Source organism: Malaclemys terrapin, chromosome 4, assembly GCF_027887155.1.
Source record: "Malaclemys terrapin pileata isolate rMalTer1 chromosome 4, rMalTer1.hap1, whole genome shotgun sequence".
Lineage (NCBI taxonomy): Eukaryota > Metazoa > Chordata > Testudines > Emydidae > Malaclemys > Malaclemys terrapin.
This window is the reverse complement of record NC_071508.1, coordinates 133,265,400-133,281,868: the sequence shown is the minus strand read 5'-3', so window position 1 is coordinate 133,281,868 and position 16,469 is coordinate 133,265,400. Positions and strand designations below refer to the sequence as shown.

At 40.7% G+C, this 16,469-nt stretch overlaps 1 protein-coding gene across 4 annotated transcripts in view; it reads right to left on the bottom strand.

Annotated features, from left to right (window-relative positions):
* Nucleotides 1-16,469, bottom strand: part of MARK3 (microtubule affinity regulating kinase 3) — a 120,370-nt gene that overhangs the window by 12,189 nt on the left and 91,712 nt on the right. For 2 of the 4 annotated variants that reach the window (XM_054025108.1, XM_054025110.1), the window contains 2 exons: nucleotides 7,221-7,478; nucleotides 1,968-1,994 (listed from right to left, as the gene is read on the bottom strand). In XM_054025108.1, coding sequence (XP_053881083.1) covers nucleotides 1,968-1,994; nucleotides 7,221-7,478 — 285 coding nt within the window. The remainder of the gene's footprint in view (nucleotides 1-1,967; nucleotides 1,995-7,220; nucleotides 7,479-16,469) is intronic. The other 2 variants (XM_054025109.1, XM_054025111.1) reach the window with 1 other exon arrangement.

Below are 16,469 nucleotides of genomic sequence, written 5' to 3'. Positions count from 1 at the left end.
CCATAACTTTGGAAGAGGCAAAGCCTCTCTTTCAATCTCAGATCCCTGTGCAATTCACAGAATTCACACTGACTTCTGCAACTGTGCAGAATTTGGTGGCTCAGGTTAAATGCCGAGTTAAGAAATTCGCCTTTATTCATTGTCAAGTGTACAAGGTTGCTGGCACTCAATTTCTTCTCTTATCTACCCTAGCGACAAATAAAACTACCAGAGCCCATGTATATTCCTCCTCCCAATTTATAGTCCTGTAAACCGACAATGAATGTCGATGGCAACTAATCCAATAAAAGAATTCTAGAATATGTTCACATTTGGGAATGCCCCAAACATAGCACTAAGAGGGAGTGTAACCTAATACTATGATTTGTTTTGAAACAAAGAAACCATTCCACGTCTAGTATGCAAGGTATTTTTCACACCCTGACTTTCTTGAATGAATGAACTTCAATAGCTAGTTTGGAGTTGAATTACATACAATTCCTAATGGAATTAACTAAATTTATATCCTAACAATTTTAGGTCACAGCTTGCCTAAAGAAAGTACGACAAACTTCAAATCGCAAATACCAGTGATGATTTTACCTTTAGAAAGTACAAATGGATGCCCATTTTTAAAGTAAAGTATGTTGGGCTGAAATGATTTATTTTTTTTGGCCACTTCTGAATCAAAACTTCTTCTCTCAACAGTTGAGCATGGTTTCATCATTCCAGAGAAGCTCAGCAACACTTAAAAGGCAACTGTAGGATATTACTAGAAAATTTAGCTCAATCAAAAAGCTGTTTCAAAGTTTTAGAAGTCTTCACTGACCAAAGAAATGCGAGTAGCTCTAGCAATATTTCTTTCAGCGTGACTTCCTGCACCTTTTAGTTTCTCATTGTGAAATTTCATTTCTTTCAGTATAAAACTCTAAATTCAGTTATTGGAACCCACAATCTTTCAAGCTTCCCTTATTTTTTATTCTATTCCCTGAAGACAATATGGATGTAAGCAATTTCCAAGTCATACATTTTATTTCCATCATGCTTCATTTTTTAGAATATTTTGGTAGCTTTTTTCCTGTTGGTCTTTTTCTTCCATGTTTTGGCTTATGGATGATAGGGTTTTCCAAAGAATTAGGAGAAGAATGCTGAAGCAATACAGCTTTGAGAATAGGGTGCCTGACTCTTTTTTCACCTACTTCAATAGAATTACTTGTAATTTATGCCAGTATTAAAGCAAGAACAATCAGTTCCGCCTGCTTTCTTAAAACCTTTTATGTAGGATAGTTTTTCCAAGATTGGTTCCTTTTGTCAATGCACTTGCATAACTTTTATTCTTTTGTTTATTCTATAAATTGTAATTAAGTGCTTCAATTTATGTCTCTGTTGGACAGTATAAAAGGAAGTAATTTGGCTTTGGGTACTCTACAAAATGCTTCTTATTTGAAGATTTTCAATGTACATCCTTCATCCCTCATGCAAACTTCCAATCTCTCAAGTGATTTGTATTTTTAAGTCAAATTTGGTGAACGTTTAAATTTGTTATGACCAGAAGCAAATTATTCATACACTATTTTGATAAGAATTTTCCTAATGAAGAAAATTAGAGGATAAAGTATGTAGAGCATCACTTACCTTTACACATTTGTGCCCTTATGTTTTGTCTACATTTTTCAGTGTTACCAAACACGTCATTCTTCAAACATAAGCATGCTAAGTGTATTAGTATAAAGAACAGAATTATTTTTGGTACTATCAACTCTATCAAAGAAAGAAGAGTGCACAAGGCATGCTTTGCATCTTGTTATACAGGTGCCACAGATGCTTAAGTATCATCATTAGTCAATGGATTTCCTTCTATATTGTCCTTTCAAGGAAGAAAGTATTTAGTTCTCAGCAGAAAGTTTAGTTTTTAGAAAACCAAGGCTAGAAAGCCAAATTTTATGTTAATTGCAGGAGCCACTTTTTTAAATATAAATAAATCCTACCTTTTGATAAACCTGAATGACATGTTTCTAAAAGAAATTAAGCCAAAACAATAATTAACAAAAAAAGTTTGTACAAATTAAATTGAAAATTCATTCAAAAAGTGAAACATGCAATAACAATGATTTCATATTTAAATGCACCTGGAAATAATAAGTTTCAAATTTATTCTGAGATTAGAAGAATGATTTCAGGGCTGAGGAAGCGTCATCTTAATTTTGTTTTCAACTTTGTTTTACTTCTGAGAGCATTCCAACACTTCTTCTGAAGAGTCATCACTAAATATTATGAATTCAAATGTATACCAGTTTAAAAATATTCTTAAACTGTAGCATTGTTTGCACTTACAAAGGGATTACATTTTTGTCTATTGTCCTATGTATTTCAGACAGGAAAAAAAATCTCAACTTTGGTAGTTGAATAGCCCCAAAATTAACTCATTTCTTCATAACATCAATTTAGTCATTTGGTGCCAAGAACTGTGTGATGGGTTGGGACTGCCACCTGATGTGTTGAGACTACCTTTAAGCTCATTTTCCCTGGCAGCTTGGGATTTAAGAACCCTACCTTGTTGAGCCAGACACGCCAGTCTGCTCCAACACAGACCCTGGGTTTGAACCACATCCCCCAAAAGCTGCAACCTTAACTGAAGATGGCTTAGAAAGTGCTCCTGTCTCTAGCACCCTGATACCCAGTTCCCAATGGGATCCAAACTCCAAATAAATCTGTTTTACTCTGTATAAAGCTTATACAGGGTAAACTTGAATTATCCGCCCTCTATAACGCTGATAAAGAGATGTGCACAGCTGTTTGCTCCCCCAGGAATTACTTACTTACTTTTGGGTCAATTAATAAGCAAAAAGTGATTTTATTAAGTATAAAAAGTAGGATTTAAGTCGTTCCAAGTAATGACAGACAGAACAAAGTAAATTACCAAGCAAAATAAAACAAAAACACGCAAATCTAAGCCTAATACAGTAGGAAACTAAATGCAGGTAAATCTCACCCTCAGAGATTTCCCAATAAGCTTCTTTCACAGACTAGACTCCTTCCTGCATTCTGTTAGCGATACTACACCCCAACATGTTTCCAGGGACCAGGAACCCACAACTTTGCTAAAACACCCATGAATCACATCATAAGGCTTAAAGGTACTGGAAGGGGGTGTGACCACAGACAAACATGGATTTTACATGTATTGCCTCCACCATGAACAATGTCCAGGTCTCTGGCAGTAAGTTCAGGAAGAGGGTGTGACGTTGCACCCCATAATGCTTTAAAGAAATATTCTTATGAGTGTAAATATGACATAATGAATGTGTTTTATGCTAGATATGCCATGTAACATATCTTTGCAAAGGTTATTATCCACTGAATACATTCATTCTATGTGTTTGCATGCATCATTTTTATATCTGAAGTTATGAGCGTTGGCTCTATGCTTGTATTTAGGTTTGCTGTAGGAAGCACATAAGGCAGATTTGGTCAACATAGTGTGAGGGGTTAGTCAAGTAATTGGAAGTACTTAACTAGCAATGGACTTTGGGAGATGCCAATCCACATCTAGGCTTTCCTGGGAATGTTCAAACTAACATGTAAACTATGGTGTCAGCCTGCAAAAAACTGAATCATTCATAGACATGTGACTTGCCCAGGTGGCTTTAGACTCCCTCTTGTTTCTGTGATTTTGCACAGGAGAACAAAGGGGTTTCTGCCCACAAGAGAATATAAAAGGCCCTGGAAACCCCTCCATTTTGTCTTCAGCTGGCTCAAAAGATAGCCTCTCCACTCCAAAGAGATGCCTGAAAGAAACTGGAACAAAGGACAGTAACTACGGGGTGTGTGAGTGATTGCTGGACCCAGAGTAGAAAGGAGTCTAGTCTGTTAAAAAAAGCTTATTGGAACATCTCTGAGGGTGAGATTTACCTGCATTTAGTTTCCTACTGTATTAGGCTTAAACTTGCGTGGTTTTGTTTTATTTTTCTTGGTAATTTACTTTGTTCTGTCTGTCATTACTTGGAACCACTTAAATCCTACTTTTTATACTTAATAAAAATCACTTTTTGCTTATTAATTAACCCGGATTAAGTAATTAATTCCTGGGGGAGCAAACAGCTGTTCATATCTCTCTATCAGCCTTATAGAGAGCGGACAATTTATGAGTTTACCCTGTATAAGCTTTATACAGAGTAAAACAAATGTATTCGGCGTTTGGATCCCATTGGGAACTGGGTATCTGGGTGCTAGAGACAGGAGCACTTTCTAAGCCATCTTCAGTTAAGTCTGCAGCTTTTGGGGGACGTGGTTCAGACCCAGGGTCTGTGTTGGAGCAGACTAGCGTGTCTGCTCAACAAGGCAGGGTTCTGAAGTCCGAAGCTGCCAGGGAAAATGGGCTCAGCGGTAGTCTCAGCATGTCAGGTGGCAGTCCCAAGGGGGTCTCTGTGACCCAACCCGTCAAACTGCCTTAATGATGCATTTATATTTAGTGGCAAATGATGGGAAACTGCCCACTCCAGAATATAATTAATTTATTGTCACAAGAGTTTATCTATAGAAAAAATGAAGCAGGATATGAAAAGATTATGATTCAAAGGATGTTTTTCTGCAAAGGTGAGAAAGAAGAGACTTAAAGTGCTGAGTCTTTAGGGACGGGGTGCCTTCCTGTGAGTTTGTACAGCACCAAGCACGATGGGGGCCTGATTCTGAACAGGGCTTCTGGATGCATATTTAATACGTTACCTATAATAAGAAATTGAGATTTTATATTTCCTTTGTGCAGTTTATTAAATAATCCCCAGCTAGTGGAATTATTTACTGGGGTCTGGTCAAAAGCTATTGTGCTGCGAATTAAAAACCAGAGTTCAAGCTTTCACAAGCTTAATTATCTTCTAAATAATTGAGAATGCTTTCTAATAGGTTCCAGTAGCAGAGCTCAAAGCTTACAAATTCATAGTACATGAATACATCCACATTTTGAATGGTAGATGGAAACACTAAGGAAGAGCATTATAAAACTAGCAATAGTGCAGACAGAAGAAGATGCTCCAAAAGGAGCGAATGTTTGAAGAAAAGCTTTGTTCTAAGCCAACATTTATAGGTAAAAGTTACTGAGATAAAAATAGACATCTTAATTATAAAAAAAAATCCCCACACATCTCCCCTCTTTAACCTGGCAATTTGTCAAAATGGTATACAGCAGAGAGGGGAGAACTTGGAGCAGGGCAAAAGCTTACCAAATACAGGACTGAGAGGCCTTGGATTTGTCACAGACAACTTCTACATTTTAAAGCAAAAATTCCTCATACTGGAATCACTAGTTAGATATGAGGAAACATTGGGTTGACTTAGCCTACATAGTTTTGAAGGAAGGATACTATGAAGACTGTGAGAGAGTGTGTGTACAAGGTTATAAAAAGGAAAGTAAGTGAATGGGTTAATGTTTGTGGGGTATATGCCTAATACAAAACAAGTAGTCAAAGACTGAAATGGAATAGTCTATAAATAATTTAGCAAGATTAAGCTACTAAAGGCACAACAGAGGTAGGGAGAGAATCAGAAGGTGTGTGGATAGTACCCAAAGCCTCACTCCCGCAAAAACTTATATGCAAGCTCGAAGATGAACACGCAAATGTCATGCAGTGCTCTAACATGCATGAACTATAGGTCATCGGCTCAGATACCAAAAAGAGGAAAATAAAAATTCAGAAATGTTTAAAATGTATATGAAAAACATGATTTTTAAATTTTAGTTCCTGTGGGAGCTGAAGAAACTTAAGTTACCAATGGCAAATTTAGAACGTCATAACTTCCTGCTGAAGTAAAAACCCTCAAAACAGGAGCAAGCCTCCGCTTAGGCTAAGCTCCTTGGGTAGGCTATAACTTTTAAGACGGTGTCAGGTCTATGCCTAAACTAAGTGCCACACAAATTTATCTTTCAAGAGTTGAGCAGGCTTCTGTCTAAGATGAGCTTTTAGGCTAGGCTGACTCTTTCAAAAATTAGGGAAGCTTTATACAGGGTGACCAGGTGTCCGGTTTTTGATCGGCACACCTGGTCAAAAAGAGACTCTGATGGCTCTGGTCAGCCCCGCCGACCGGGCCGTTAAAAGTTCGGTTGACGGTGCTGCGGCGCTAAGACAGGCTAGTTCCTACCTGTCCTGACTGGCACCGTGCTGTGCTGTGCCCCGGAAGCAGCCAGCAGGTTCGGCTCCTAGGCGAGGGGGCCACAGGGCTCCGTGCTCTGCCCCCGCCACGGGCACCGGCTCCGCAATCCCATTGACTGGGAACCAGCCAACGGGAGCTGGAGGGGCACGGTGCCTGATGGCGAGACTGGTGCATGGAGCTTCCTGGCCCCCTGTCTAGGAGCCAGACCTGCTGGCTGCTTCTGGGGAACTGCTTCTGGAGCCTGCCTTAGCCCCCCCGCTGGGCCTCTGACTGGGAGCCACCAGAGATAAGTCACACCCCAACCCCAAGTCCCAATCTCTTGCCCCAGCCCTGAGCACACCCTGAACCCCTCATCCCTTGCCTGACCCCAGAGCCCACACCCCTAGCCGGAGCCCTCACCCCCTCGTGCAACCCAACTCTCTGCCCCAGCCTGGAGCCCCCTTCTGCACCCTGAACCTCTCATTTCTGGCCCCTTCACAGAGTCCTCCCGCCCTCCAATCCCCTGCCTCATCCCAGTGAAAGTGAGTGAGGGTGGGAGAGAGCAAGCCACTGAAGGAGGGGGAATGTAGTGGGCAGGGCCGGGACCTTGGGTGTTTGTTTTTGTGCGACTAGAAAGTTGGCAAGCCTAGCTTTATAGCTCCTTAGCCCACCTGTCATTAAACTCCAGACAGACAGAAGTCAGTCCTAGTGACAGGCCACACCATTGCAATGAACAGTTAACACATGTGCGTAAAATCTCTGCAGGATCAGAGCTCAAGTATGTTACAGATCAAGGTGAGACACGATTATGTTTCCTAGCAGGAAGTACGATAGGCCAAATTCTGCCAACTTATAACCCATGTAACCCTATAGAAATCAATTTGACTATAATTATAAACTATAAGAACAATGGCTTTCAAAGATCTAAAGAACTCAAAAAAAAATTCAAAAACTAATACATCTAGCATTTCAAATTGCAGAAATGGCTAACACACATTGTTCAAGGAATATGAACAGAACTGAACTGCAGCAAAATGAAGTATTTGGAGAATGGGAAGTACTTAAGTGAAGAAAAATTCTCACTATTACAGCTGTTATTTTAAAACAAGCCTTACCTTCTTGTTAGTTTTGAAGTTAATTTACTAAAAAGATTAGTGGAGCCCCTGCTCCTAGTCTGTGAAAGTGGTGTTGCTTCATGGGATAGACTGGGTGAGGCAGGTGGTCCATTATACGTAGCAGTACGTCGCTCTCTGAGTTGACCATGGAAAGTGCTACGACTGGCAGTTCCTCTTGGGAAACGAATGCGATCAGGTGTAGTTGCACTGCTGATGCTATGGGTTGAAGCAACAGGAGTTCTTTGATCAGGACCAGTGCTACAGAGGGAAACAAAAACATATTACACAGTTTCATATTATCTTTTACAGAAACCCCAAAGCTTTGCAGGAAACAATGCATGCCTACAAATGTGCAACTGTAAATTCTACAATACAATACACTTAAAGACATCCTTATACAGGCCATTGTAGGAACCCCTCCCCCCAAAAAAGTTACTATAGCACATTACAGAATCAAGTAATATTTTACAAAAAGTTAGTAGGAATAATGAAAGTCTAAACACAAATTTGTGCATTTAGAAAAATGTAATATTGAGCAAGCCAGTTGGGAATTAGAGGAAACTGTGCATAAAGATTTTCACTGACAAAACAGATGAAAGAAGGAAGGACAAAAAAAAAAAAAAAAAAAAAAAAAAAAATCACCCCCACCTTACTTCCAGGTGTGTGTGTGGGGAAAATGGATAATGTATAACCTTGCTTTCTCCTCTCTATGCCTGTGGAGAACCTTGCTAATTTGTGAACATCTTGTAACAGAACTCTATATACCAGCAATCTACTTGAAAATATTAAAGTTCCTAACAGTACAAAAATATTAGAATATAATCCCCCCCGAAAGTGTTCAAGAACAGGGGGATTTTTGATCATTTTAGTAGTATGAAAAAAGTATTAAATGTTCACTATGGTAGGATTATATCACAGACACCACAAAACAATAAATGTAAACAAAACTAAAAATTAGGAAACATCTTGCAGAAAATACAGTCTAGAACAAATCTAAGACTAAAATTCCACAGCACAAAGTTAAAAAGCAGGTAAAACTTAGTTTCACAATTATTTCAGTTTTTCTTACATAAGCTTGAAGTTATCTGCATCATTGTTTATTGGAAGTAACATCATCTTCGTGTGCACAGAGGCTGACATGGACATCGACTTCTGATGTCTCAGCCGAATGCTGGAGGAGGAGGTGGTACAAACTGAGGCAGGGCTAGCTGCATAAGCGAACATTTCGGTCAGGCTGCGAGGGGGTTTGGGTTCAGGCAGAGGCAGAAAGAACAGCATGACGGACCAATGACAAAGTGCAAACTACCGTGTATAGTGAAAAGAAAACACTTCTCACAAACATCTGGCTTTTGTCAAAAAGAATATAAGTGTTACCACTACTTGCATAGGAGATAGAGCAATAAACTATTTTACACTGACTAAAACATATTTGTTTTTTTTAAAAACTGTCCTTTTCTGCAATGTGATAATTCAAATGCATTGACAGCATTAGCTTGTGGACACCTGTCTTGACTAGTTGGATGTATAGGAAGCTTGGGCTTTGAAATTCTTAGTGATCTGCACCAAAGTATTATTTGAAATAAAGGTGCAGATTGTATCAGTTATTTTTCCTATGAAAAATGCTTTTTAAAAACATTCTTAACACCGCAGGTCTAATGACTGGGAATGATCTCCTGGGTGAACAGTGATTCCAGTCAAGAACTCTGCTGCTGCTTGAAAGTGCCCAGGTTTTTTTTAAAGTTTGCTCTTCCAGTGGGATTCTCATTTTAATAAACCTCAACCACTGTAATGGGTTGAGGACTTAATGGACATAACCCAGACTTGAAGGTTTAGGATATCTATGCTAGAGTAGCAAATTAATAGTCTATCCTACTGATGAGTCTACCCTGCTACAAGGACTAGGGGTGTTGGAGTTCTGGAATGGCAGTTCAATTATCTCTGTGCAGGCAAAGGACAAGATTTTTCAAGAATACTTTGTACTTGGGGATCACTGAGCAGAACATCGATTAACATTCATGCTTTGAAGGAAGGTCTATTGAATCTTCTTCAGCAAAAAGGATGGATGGCTGTCATGTGGTGCTTCATAGTTTAAACTAGGTGGTAAAAAATAAGCATTGTTCAGGCTTAGGGAAGTAACTCAGTATCTGGCAACAGGAGTTCCAAACCTGCTGTTCCATGTGATCAAAAGAAAAAGTTACATACGTTCATATATAAGAAACTCCCTTGTGGCTACAGATATTGGGGGGCACAAGCTCTTGAGTCTGTGTCATTCAGTTAACTCGGAACCCCAGAAGATCCGCAAGGATGCTGGTTCAGTTAGACTATCAGCTGCCTACTATAGATTTAGAGATTATTTAGCATGCTTTGAAAGAAGTTTCAGAGTCAACATGCATGTCATTTTTAGTGGAGCTTTTTCTTATGTAAATTGGGTAATTTTTAAAAAAAGCCTTTCACTGAATGGATCTGATATGTTATTTTAGCATTCCTGGTTTTTGTTTTTCCACAGATGAAGACATCAGCATCCCTGTCTATAATCACTTTTTTTGTTAATGGCTTTATTTGTAATAAGAAGCCCAACCCATTTTGCCTTTCATTAAAATTCCCAACACCAGGGAGTTAAGAAATTGTAGGAGGATGAACAGAGAGCTGCATGGACAGTTTCAATCTCAATAGCAAGCATCTCAAGTAGATAAACACTTTTTAAGGGATAAATAATCCTGAAACAAATGATCACTAAAAGTTCAAAACTTAATTTGTACAACTTATTACAAAGATAAACTGACTGTTTCCTCTTTTTAGGATTATTTGTTCTAAATTTTATCTATTTTTAAGGGCATTATGAGACTTATAGAAACTGGGTCCCCTACCTCCAAACAGATGCTTAACATTTGAGCCTTTTCCCTCAGAATCTTCTGTACCCCATCTTTGTCAGAAGTCATCCTCCTGGTGCTGTCATATCCTGCTGCTAGAACTGCTTTCTTGGTCTGTAAGCTTGCTGCACATCTGTCATGGCAATAACTAAGTACTTTGCTCCTAACAACATGGTTTTGCAATTGTTTCTTTTGTGATACACTACTACTTTGTTACAATAAAAATCTTTATAAAAAGATGTGAGGTGTTGCAAACAATGTACTCACATGAACCTCATAAGCCACCTCCAGCAGTTTTCCACAGTTGTGACAAACTATGGTACAAGCTGGGATGTTCAGAGTAGGAAAAAGAGTAGCTCTTGGGAAGGCATTATATTTGGTCCCTATACTAATTGATTATTTTTTCTTAAAATATGCTGCCTATGTCAAAACTCAATGTGTAAAGAGCACAGGTATGCAGCATGCGGTGGGATGACATGGTTTTGTAAAGAAAGGCATGAAACACATTTAAGCTTATATATGTTCTCTCCTGACATTAGAAGAGCTCTTCAGGTATTCAGTTGGTCACTATTCTCAACATCCTCTATTATAGTAAACCTAAAATCTTAGCTGAAATGTTCTTTAGAGCAGTTCTCCCTTACAATAATTGCTATCACAGAGAAGTGCAATTTGAAAGCCACAAAAAACCCATTTCTAAAGAAACCCTGAATTCAAACAAACTAGGTTTCTACTTCAGAATCCACATCTAAGAAAAACACCACAGATCTTTCTAGAGTTTTATCTTTCAGAGTTCAGAGAAAAGAGTATTGTAAATAAAAAAACAACTGAAAAAGCAGCATTTATTCTAGATCCAATCAATACTGCACTTACTGCAATCTGTTCAGCTTATGTCCAACTACGAGCAACCAAGTATATTGAGATTTGACTATAACCCTCTGCAGCAATTTTCAGACTGTGCCAATCTAAGATGTACTGCTACATGCACAAACAGTGAAATCCACTGAATCACAACCAGGAATTTCTAGTTATAAAGACAAACTTAACAATGCTGTGTTTTATTCTGTCAAACTTTAATATTTTTAATTAACACATTGATCTTGCTAGTTACCGTGGTACCTGCATATTTATGGAACCTAATAATGAAGTTGTTATATCAAAGGATATTGATATTGGTAAAAGCTAATGTGAAATGTCTGACAACAGTATAAATGCCTTAATGCGGACACAAAGTATGTCCTAACAAACTTGAAGTTTGGAATAGTTTTACTACTTGCATTACACTCTGATCAAGAATAGAAATTTCCCTCCCTGCTGACAGCTGCAGAAGGCAGGACTGTTCAGCATTTTTGAAAGTGAAGATAAGTTGCAGAATAGAACGTATGTGTCTAGGAAGGTCAGTGGGGCCAACACCCTGGTTTATTTATTGCTATGTACTGTACAGCACTGACTTTGGACAAAATTAAGTCTATTGAAGCATGGTGTAAAACTGAGAAAGTCAAGGCCAGAAAAGACAAAGGAGCAATTTCTCAGCAATACAGAATGAAGCTGCTCCCAGCAGAAGACCAAAAGGATAACACTGAACTCTCCTAAGCCCGGAAGTTTATTTCAATTTAAGACCTCGTAGACCAGAAGATGCTGCAAAACAGAGTGCTAATTTAAAGACTGATTATAAAAGAAACCGAGCAGACTACCCAGCTAAGCAAGTAATGAGCTCTAACAAACAATGGTACAAAGGGACACATTTTCACATGCATTGTATAAATATTTCTAATGACTACTGTTTACCTAAGAGCTATTAAAAGTTTGCGTGCGAGGTGAGTGAAAAGATGTCTTTGAATTGACATCAGGTGGCATCTCTCTAAAGTGGTACAGCAACTGTTCAGAACTATACCTTTTGAACATCATTGTGGTTGCATGCAGCATCATGTTTAAAAATAACTTGGACAGAAAAAACACATTAACATATCTTAAATTAAAAAGGTTTTCCATCCCTTTCCTTAACCCAAGCAAAGACTTAGTAATATTAACAAGGACTAGTCATTGGAGGATGAGAGAGACAGACACCACTATTTAATAGGGCTGTAATTTGCATACTAGTCAATTACAGACCTGGTTGGCAGGGTGAAGAGAGAAGTGTTCAGAGTCAATTTAGACTTAGGTTTTAATTCTCCCTAATTCCTGCCAGGCTTGCTGAAGGCCAGTGGGAGGAGACAAAGGTCAGAGTCATGTCCCTTATCCCAGACACCAGTGGAGGTGATGCAGAACCTTCATTCAGCATGTCCAACTCAGTCCCTCTCTTCCTTTACATGCTGCTGGAGAAGAAAGCAGGAGGCAAAACCATACCCTTTGTGAAATGAAGGCAATTTCACACAGTGACTGCAGCATGAGGGTGTAGGGGCAAACGCCTGTTACCTTCCTCTGCCAGGGAGATCCCAAAATAGGGATCAATGGAAAGAAACTAATGAGAAGGGAGCTATTTGTTTTTTCCCCCGACTTCCAGCAAAAAAATTATCACCATTGATTTGACTGGTAACCCCAAACCTCCTGCATAATGTAACTCCCCTCAAACTTAGCATTCCCTTAGTTTAGGGAGAAGGCCCGTATTTGCGTATGAAATTCTAAACCCTCACTCTGGCCTGGTCTACACTCCAGAGTTAGGTTGACGTAAGGCAGCTTACAACGACCTAATTATGTCAGTGTCTATGCTACAGCCTTGCTCCCGCCGATATAAGTGCCCTACTATACTGACATAACACCACCTCCATGAGAGGTGTAGGTCTGTGTAGTTAGGGTGACACACCCTCCAGCAGACACTGCGTTACTTATATTGGCTGTCATTCATGTCAATTTCACAGATCCTGCTGGAGCTGTAAAATTGACAAGAAAGGTTGGTAGGTTCCTTGCTTTTGGATAGGAGCCCTGCTGCCCCCCGGGCTCTAGGCAGCTGGGAGCCCAGAGGTGCCCAGAGGGGCAGCCGGGCTCCCAGCGGAGGGCTGTGCGCCAAGCTGAGAGCCCAGGCTCTCAGCCCCCATACTGCTGCTCTTAAGTCAGTGTAACGAAGTGCTCCTTGTGAGGATGCGCACTGTTGACAGAAGGTTAGTGTGGGCATGAAAAACTGCAGTAACTACTGTGGAGACTATGTGGAAGCAGAGAAAGAACTGACAGGAAGGGGATGCAATACATGACAGTTCGTTAGCAAGAGTCAGGCTAACTGTAACCCTGATAACGCGAGATTTGTAGAAGCGAGGATTGTGTGAGGCAGGTGAGAAAGAACTGTGTAAGAAGTCATTATGACCTGGTATAGATAAGGTGTAGAAGACCTTGTGTAGATAAGGTATAGAAAATATTGTATGTTGGCAAGAGTCAAAACAAGTGAGGAAATGAGATATCAAGATGGCCTATGTATAAACAAAATGCAACTGTTGCTCATTATTGTCTGTAACAAAAAGTATAAATGCTTACTGTAATTGTTTACCTGTTGAGAGACCTGCTTAGCTCTCTCCCTCTGCGCAATTGTGAGAGTTAATAAAGCATCTGACTTGCTATACCTAAACAAATAGTGAGAACTCTGTTTTTCTCCGACAATTTGGGGGCTCGTCCGGGATGGCAACGCCCGCAGAGGCACCGGCAGCTGCTACGGATCGTTCCCCTTTGAACCCCATGGCGCCACAATAGAGGTAGGAGACCTTTTGAAATCTCTATTGGGGTGTCGGAGGAGGATTGTCCGTGGGGCCATCTGTCCCTGTTGGGCTCACGCCATCCTAACTTATTGACTGTGCAGCAAGATCAGATGCTGAGCGGCTTAGGGGAATTGTTGCCGCTCCCTGTATGCATATGCTAGGTGCATAGGATTTGCACCTGTGTTGAGGGGTTGTTACCGCCTCAGGAGGGGTTTTTACCGCCTCAAGTGATGCATCAAGGTACTTGGGAATAGTACCTGGAGGTACTTAGGAGTAGTACCTGGTATAAGGCCTTGGTATGTTGGTGTGTGTGTGGTCTGTGTGTGAGAATGTGTGCACAGTGTGAATTGAGTGTTACCGGAAGACGCCCAAAGTACTCTGCGAAGTCTTTTGGCTCGTGACCAGAACTACTCTAACGCAAGCCCGGTAACTAGAGGATCTTTTAGGAGATCCGACCCACGTAGGTTGACTCGGCCTGGCATCGTCCGGCGAGGAGGCTACCTGGGTCTAGGAGTGTGTGCACCCATCTTCCCTCCCCTTTTCCTCTCCGTGTGAGCCACTGACAGTCTGACCATCTCACTGGATGCAACAGAGTAAGCGGCGCTTTCTCTCTGAGATTAGCCGACGCTCTTTGCTGAAGGGAGGTGTAGGAGGTCATGGCTATCCTCGTTAGTCACTCCTGTGTGAATACCCTGTAGGGAGAGTCCTTAGTTTATAAGCCGCTAGCGCGGACAGGGCATCCTTCCCCTTTTGAGTGTGTGATTGGAAAATGGGTGGGGGACAGTCTAAGGATTCCCTCTCACCCACTAAGGGTACCCCAGCTTATTTCATGTACGTACATTATGGTACTAAAACCTGCAGGTATTTAGAGAATTGGAATCTTTACACGCGTGCAAATCCATCTAAACAATGTCCATTAGAAGGTACCTTTGATTTAGACAAACTTAAATACCTTAAAGAAACTCTGGCTTCACCAAAAGCCTCTGATACACAATGGGAGCAATTTGTCTATTGAGGAAAGGAACGGGTTAATTTGAAATTCAGCTTGGTCCAGAGATAAAGAGAAAGTTAATCTGCGTTCAAGGTCAAGAATCAATGCAGACCAGGCTAAGTACAAAGAAAAACTGCTTTCGGCCCCAGCTGACTGTGAAAAAATATAGACATAGTCAAACCAAAGGCAATACAAGTTACAGTGCTGAGATTACATTTGCAAAGCTTAACTGTCCAGTGAGATCCAACAGTCTGCCTTTGCGACCCTGGAGCTGGCGTGGTTTGGGGAAGCTGAAGAAGCCACAGGCAGCCGGCCTGGACTGGAATCACTGAAAAGACGCCCCAGGAGACCTCAGGGTGTAAAAGAACTGCCCTCCCAAGAGAGGAAGCAAGTTGGAGATTGCACAGCACCTTCTCTGAACGTTATACACAGACGTGGCCAGTCTGGACGTACGTGTGTAAGTATGAAAGTGTGCCTACTCTCAGCCGCAGTAAGTCTGAGAACCGGAGAGGGATTTAGCATTCCTCTTTCCACCCCGGCTGACTGGGAAGGGTGTCAGGTGGATCTACCCCAGTCGTAGCAGGACTAGGCAATAGAGAAGTTGGAGAAAAGGGAAGAGTTGTGTACTTGATAACTAGAATTGAGCAATTAAGAGCATAGATCATGAACCAGGCAGCAACTCAAACCTACGCCCAGGGCAAGTTGCAAGCCTTGAGACAGTACTTCCAAGCAGAAAAGGAAGCACTGGCTAAGCAAGTACCGGTCCTTCAGGGACTTGTCAGAATTTAACCATTTGTGTTTGCATATGCTGTAAGAGCAGTGTGTTTGCCACAAGAGAAAATTGAATAGTTAAATGCCAATGGGTCATGTGTTTTGCCCAAGTGGCAAGCCTCACGAGGGAAGACTCGGGTAGCCTTGTGAGTAAAAATGTTTAAGAGAAGAGACCAGGAAGGGTGGGGGCTAGTTGAGAAGCCCACCCTCCTAGCTAAATTGGTAGTGAAAAAGCCGGTGCCCATGGAAGGGGACGGTTCAGCGAGAAAAGCAGGATCGGACCCAAGTGGGCAGGCAATAGATAGAGAAATTAGAGAACAGGTTAGAAACTTAGAGGGCTGGGAAGGAGAGAGGAGAGGAAAGCTATTGGACACCAAAGGTTGTACCGAGTAGACTCCTCAAAAGTAGGTGTGCTTGTCCTGGTTTGTTGCTCCAAAGCTCTGTAATAAAGTTATTTTACTGAAAGGGTGTACATGGCATACATTGAATAATAAGACTAATGTACTGTATAATGGCAATGTGTATGTGTTCATTGTTAAAAAAAAGTGTATGAGTAAAAAGTGGAAGTTTCCTTTGTAGGTTAAAAGAAGCCAAAAAAAAAAAAAAAAAAAAACAGAACGAGTTAACTAAAAAAAATAGCTAGCAAGCTCAGTCCAAAAATAAAATGCTGGCACCATCCAAGGACACTGCCCACAGCTAAGACTTGGCTAATAGCCAAGAAAAAAAGGGCCTGAATGTGCCCAAGCAACTATGAGATCTGCAAAACACTGCCAGGCATTAATGAAATGTGTTAAGTTTCTTTTCTCACAGATAAAAGAAGTGCTACCCAAAGACCCTAGCAGCCCTGCCATTCATTAAAACAAAGAGACTGAGTCTACGTAAAGTCCATCAACGAAAGTCTGCTTTGGCTCCACACTGGAAAGGCCCTTTCCAAGTC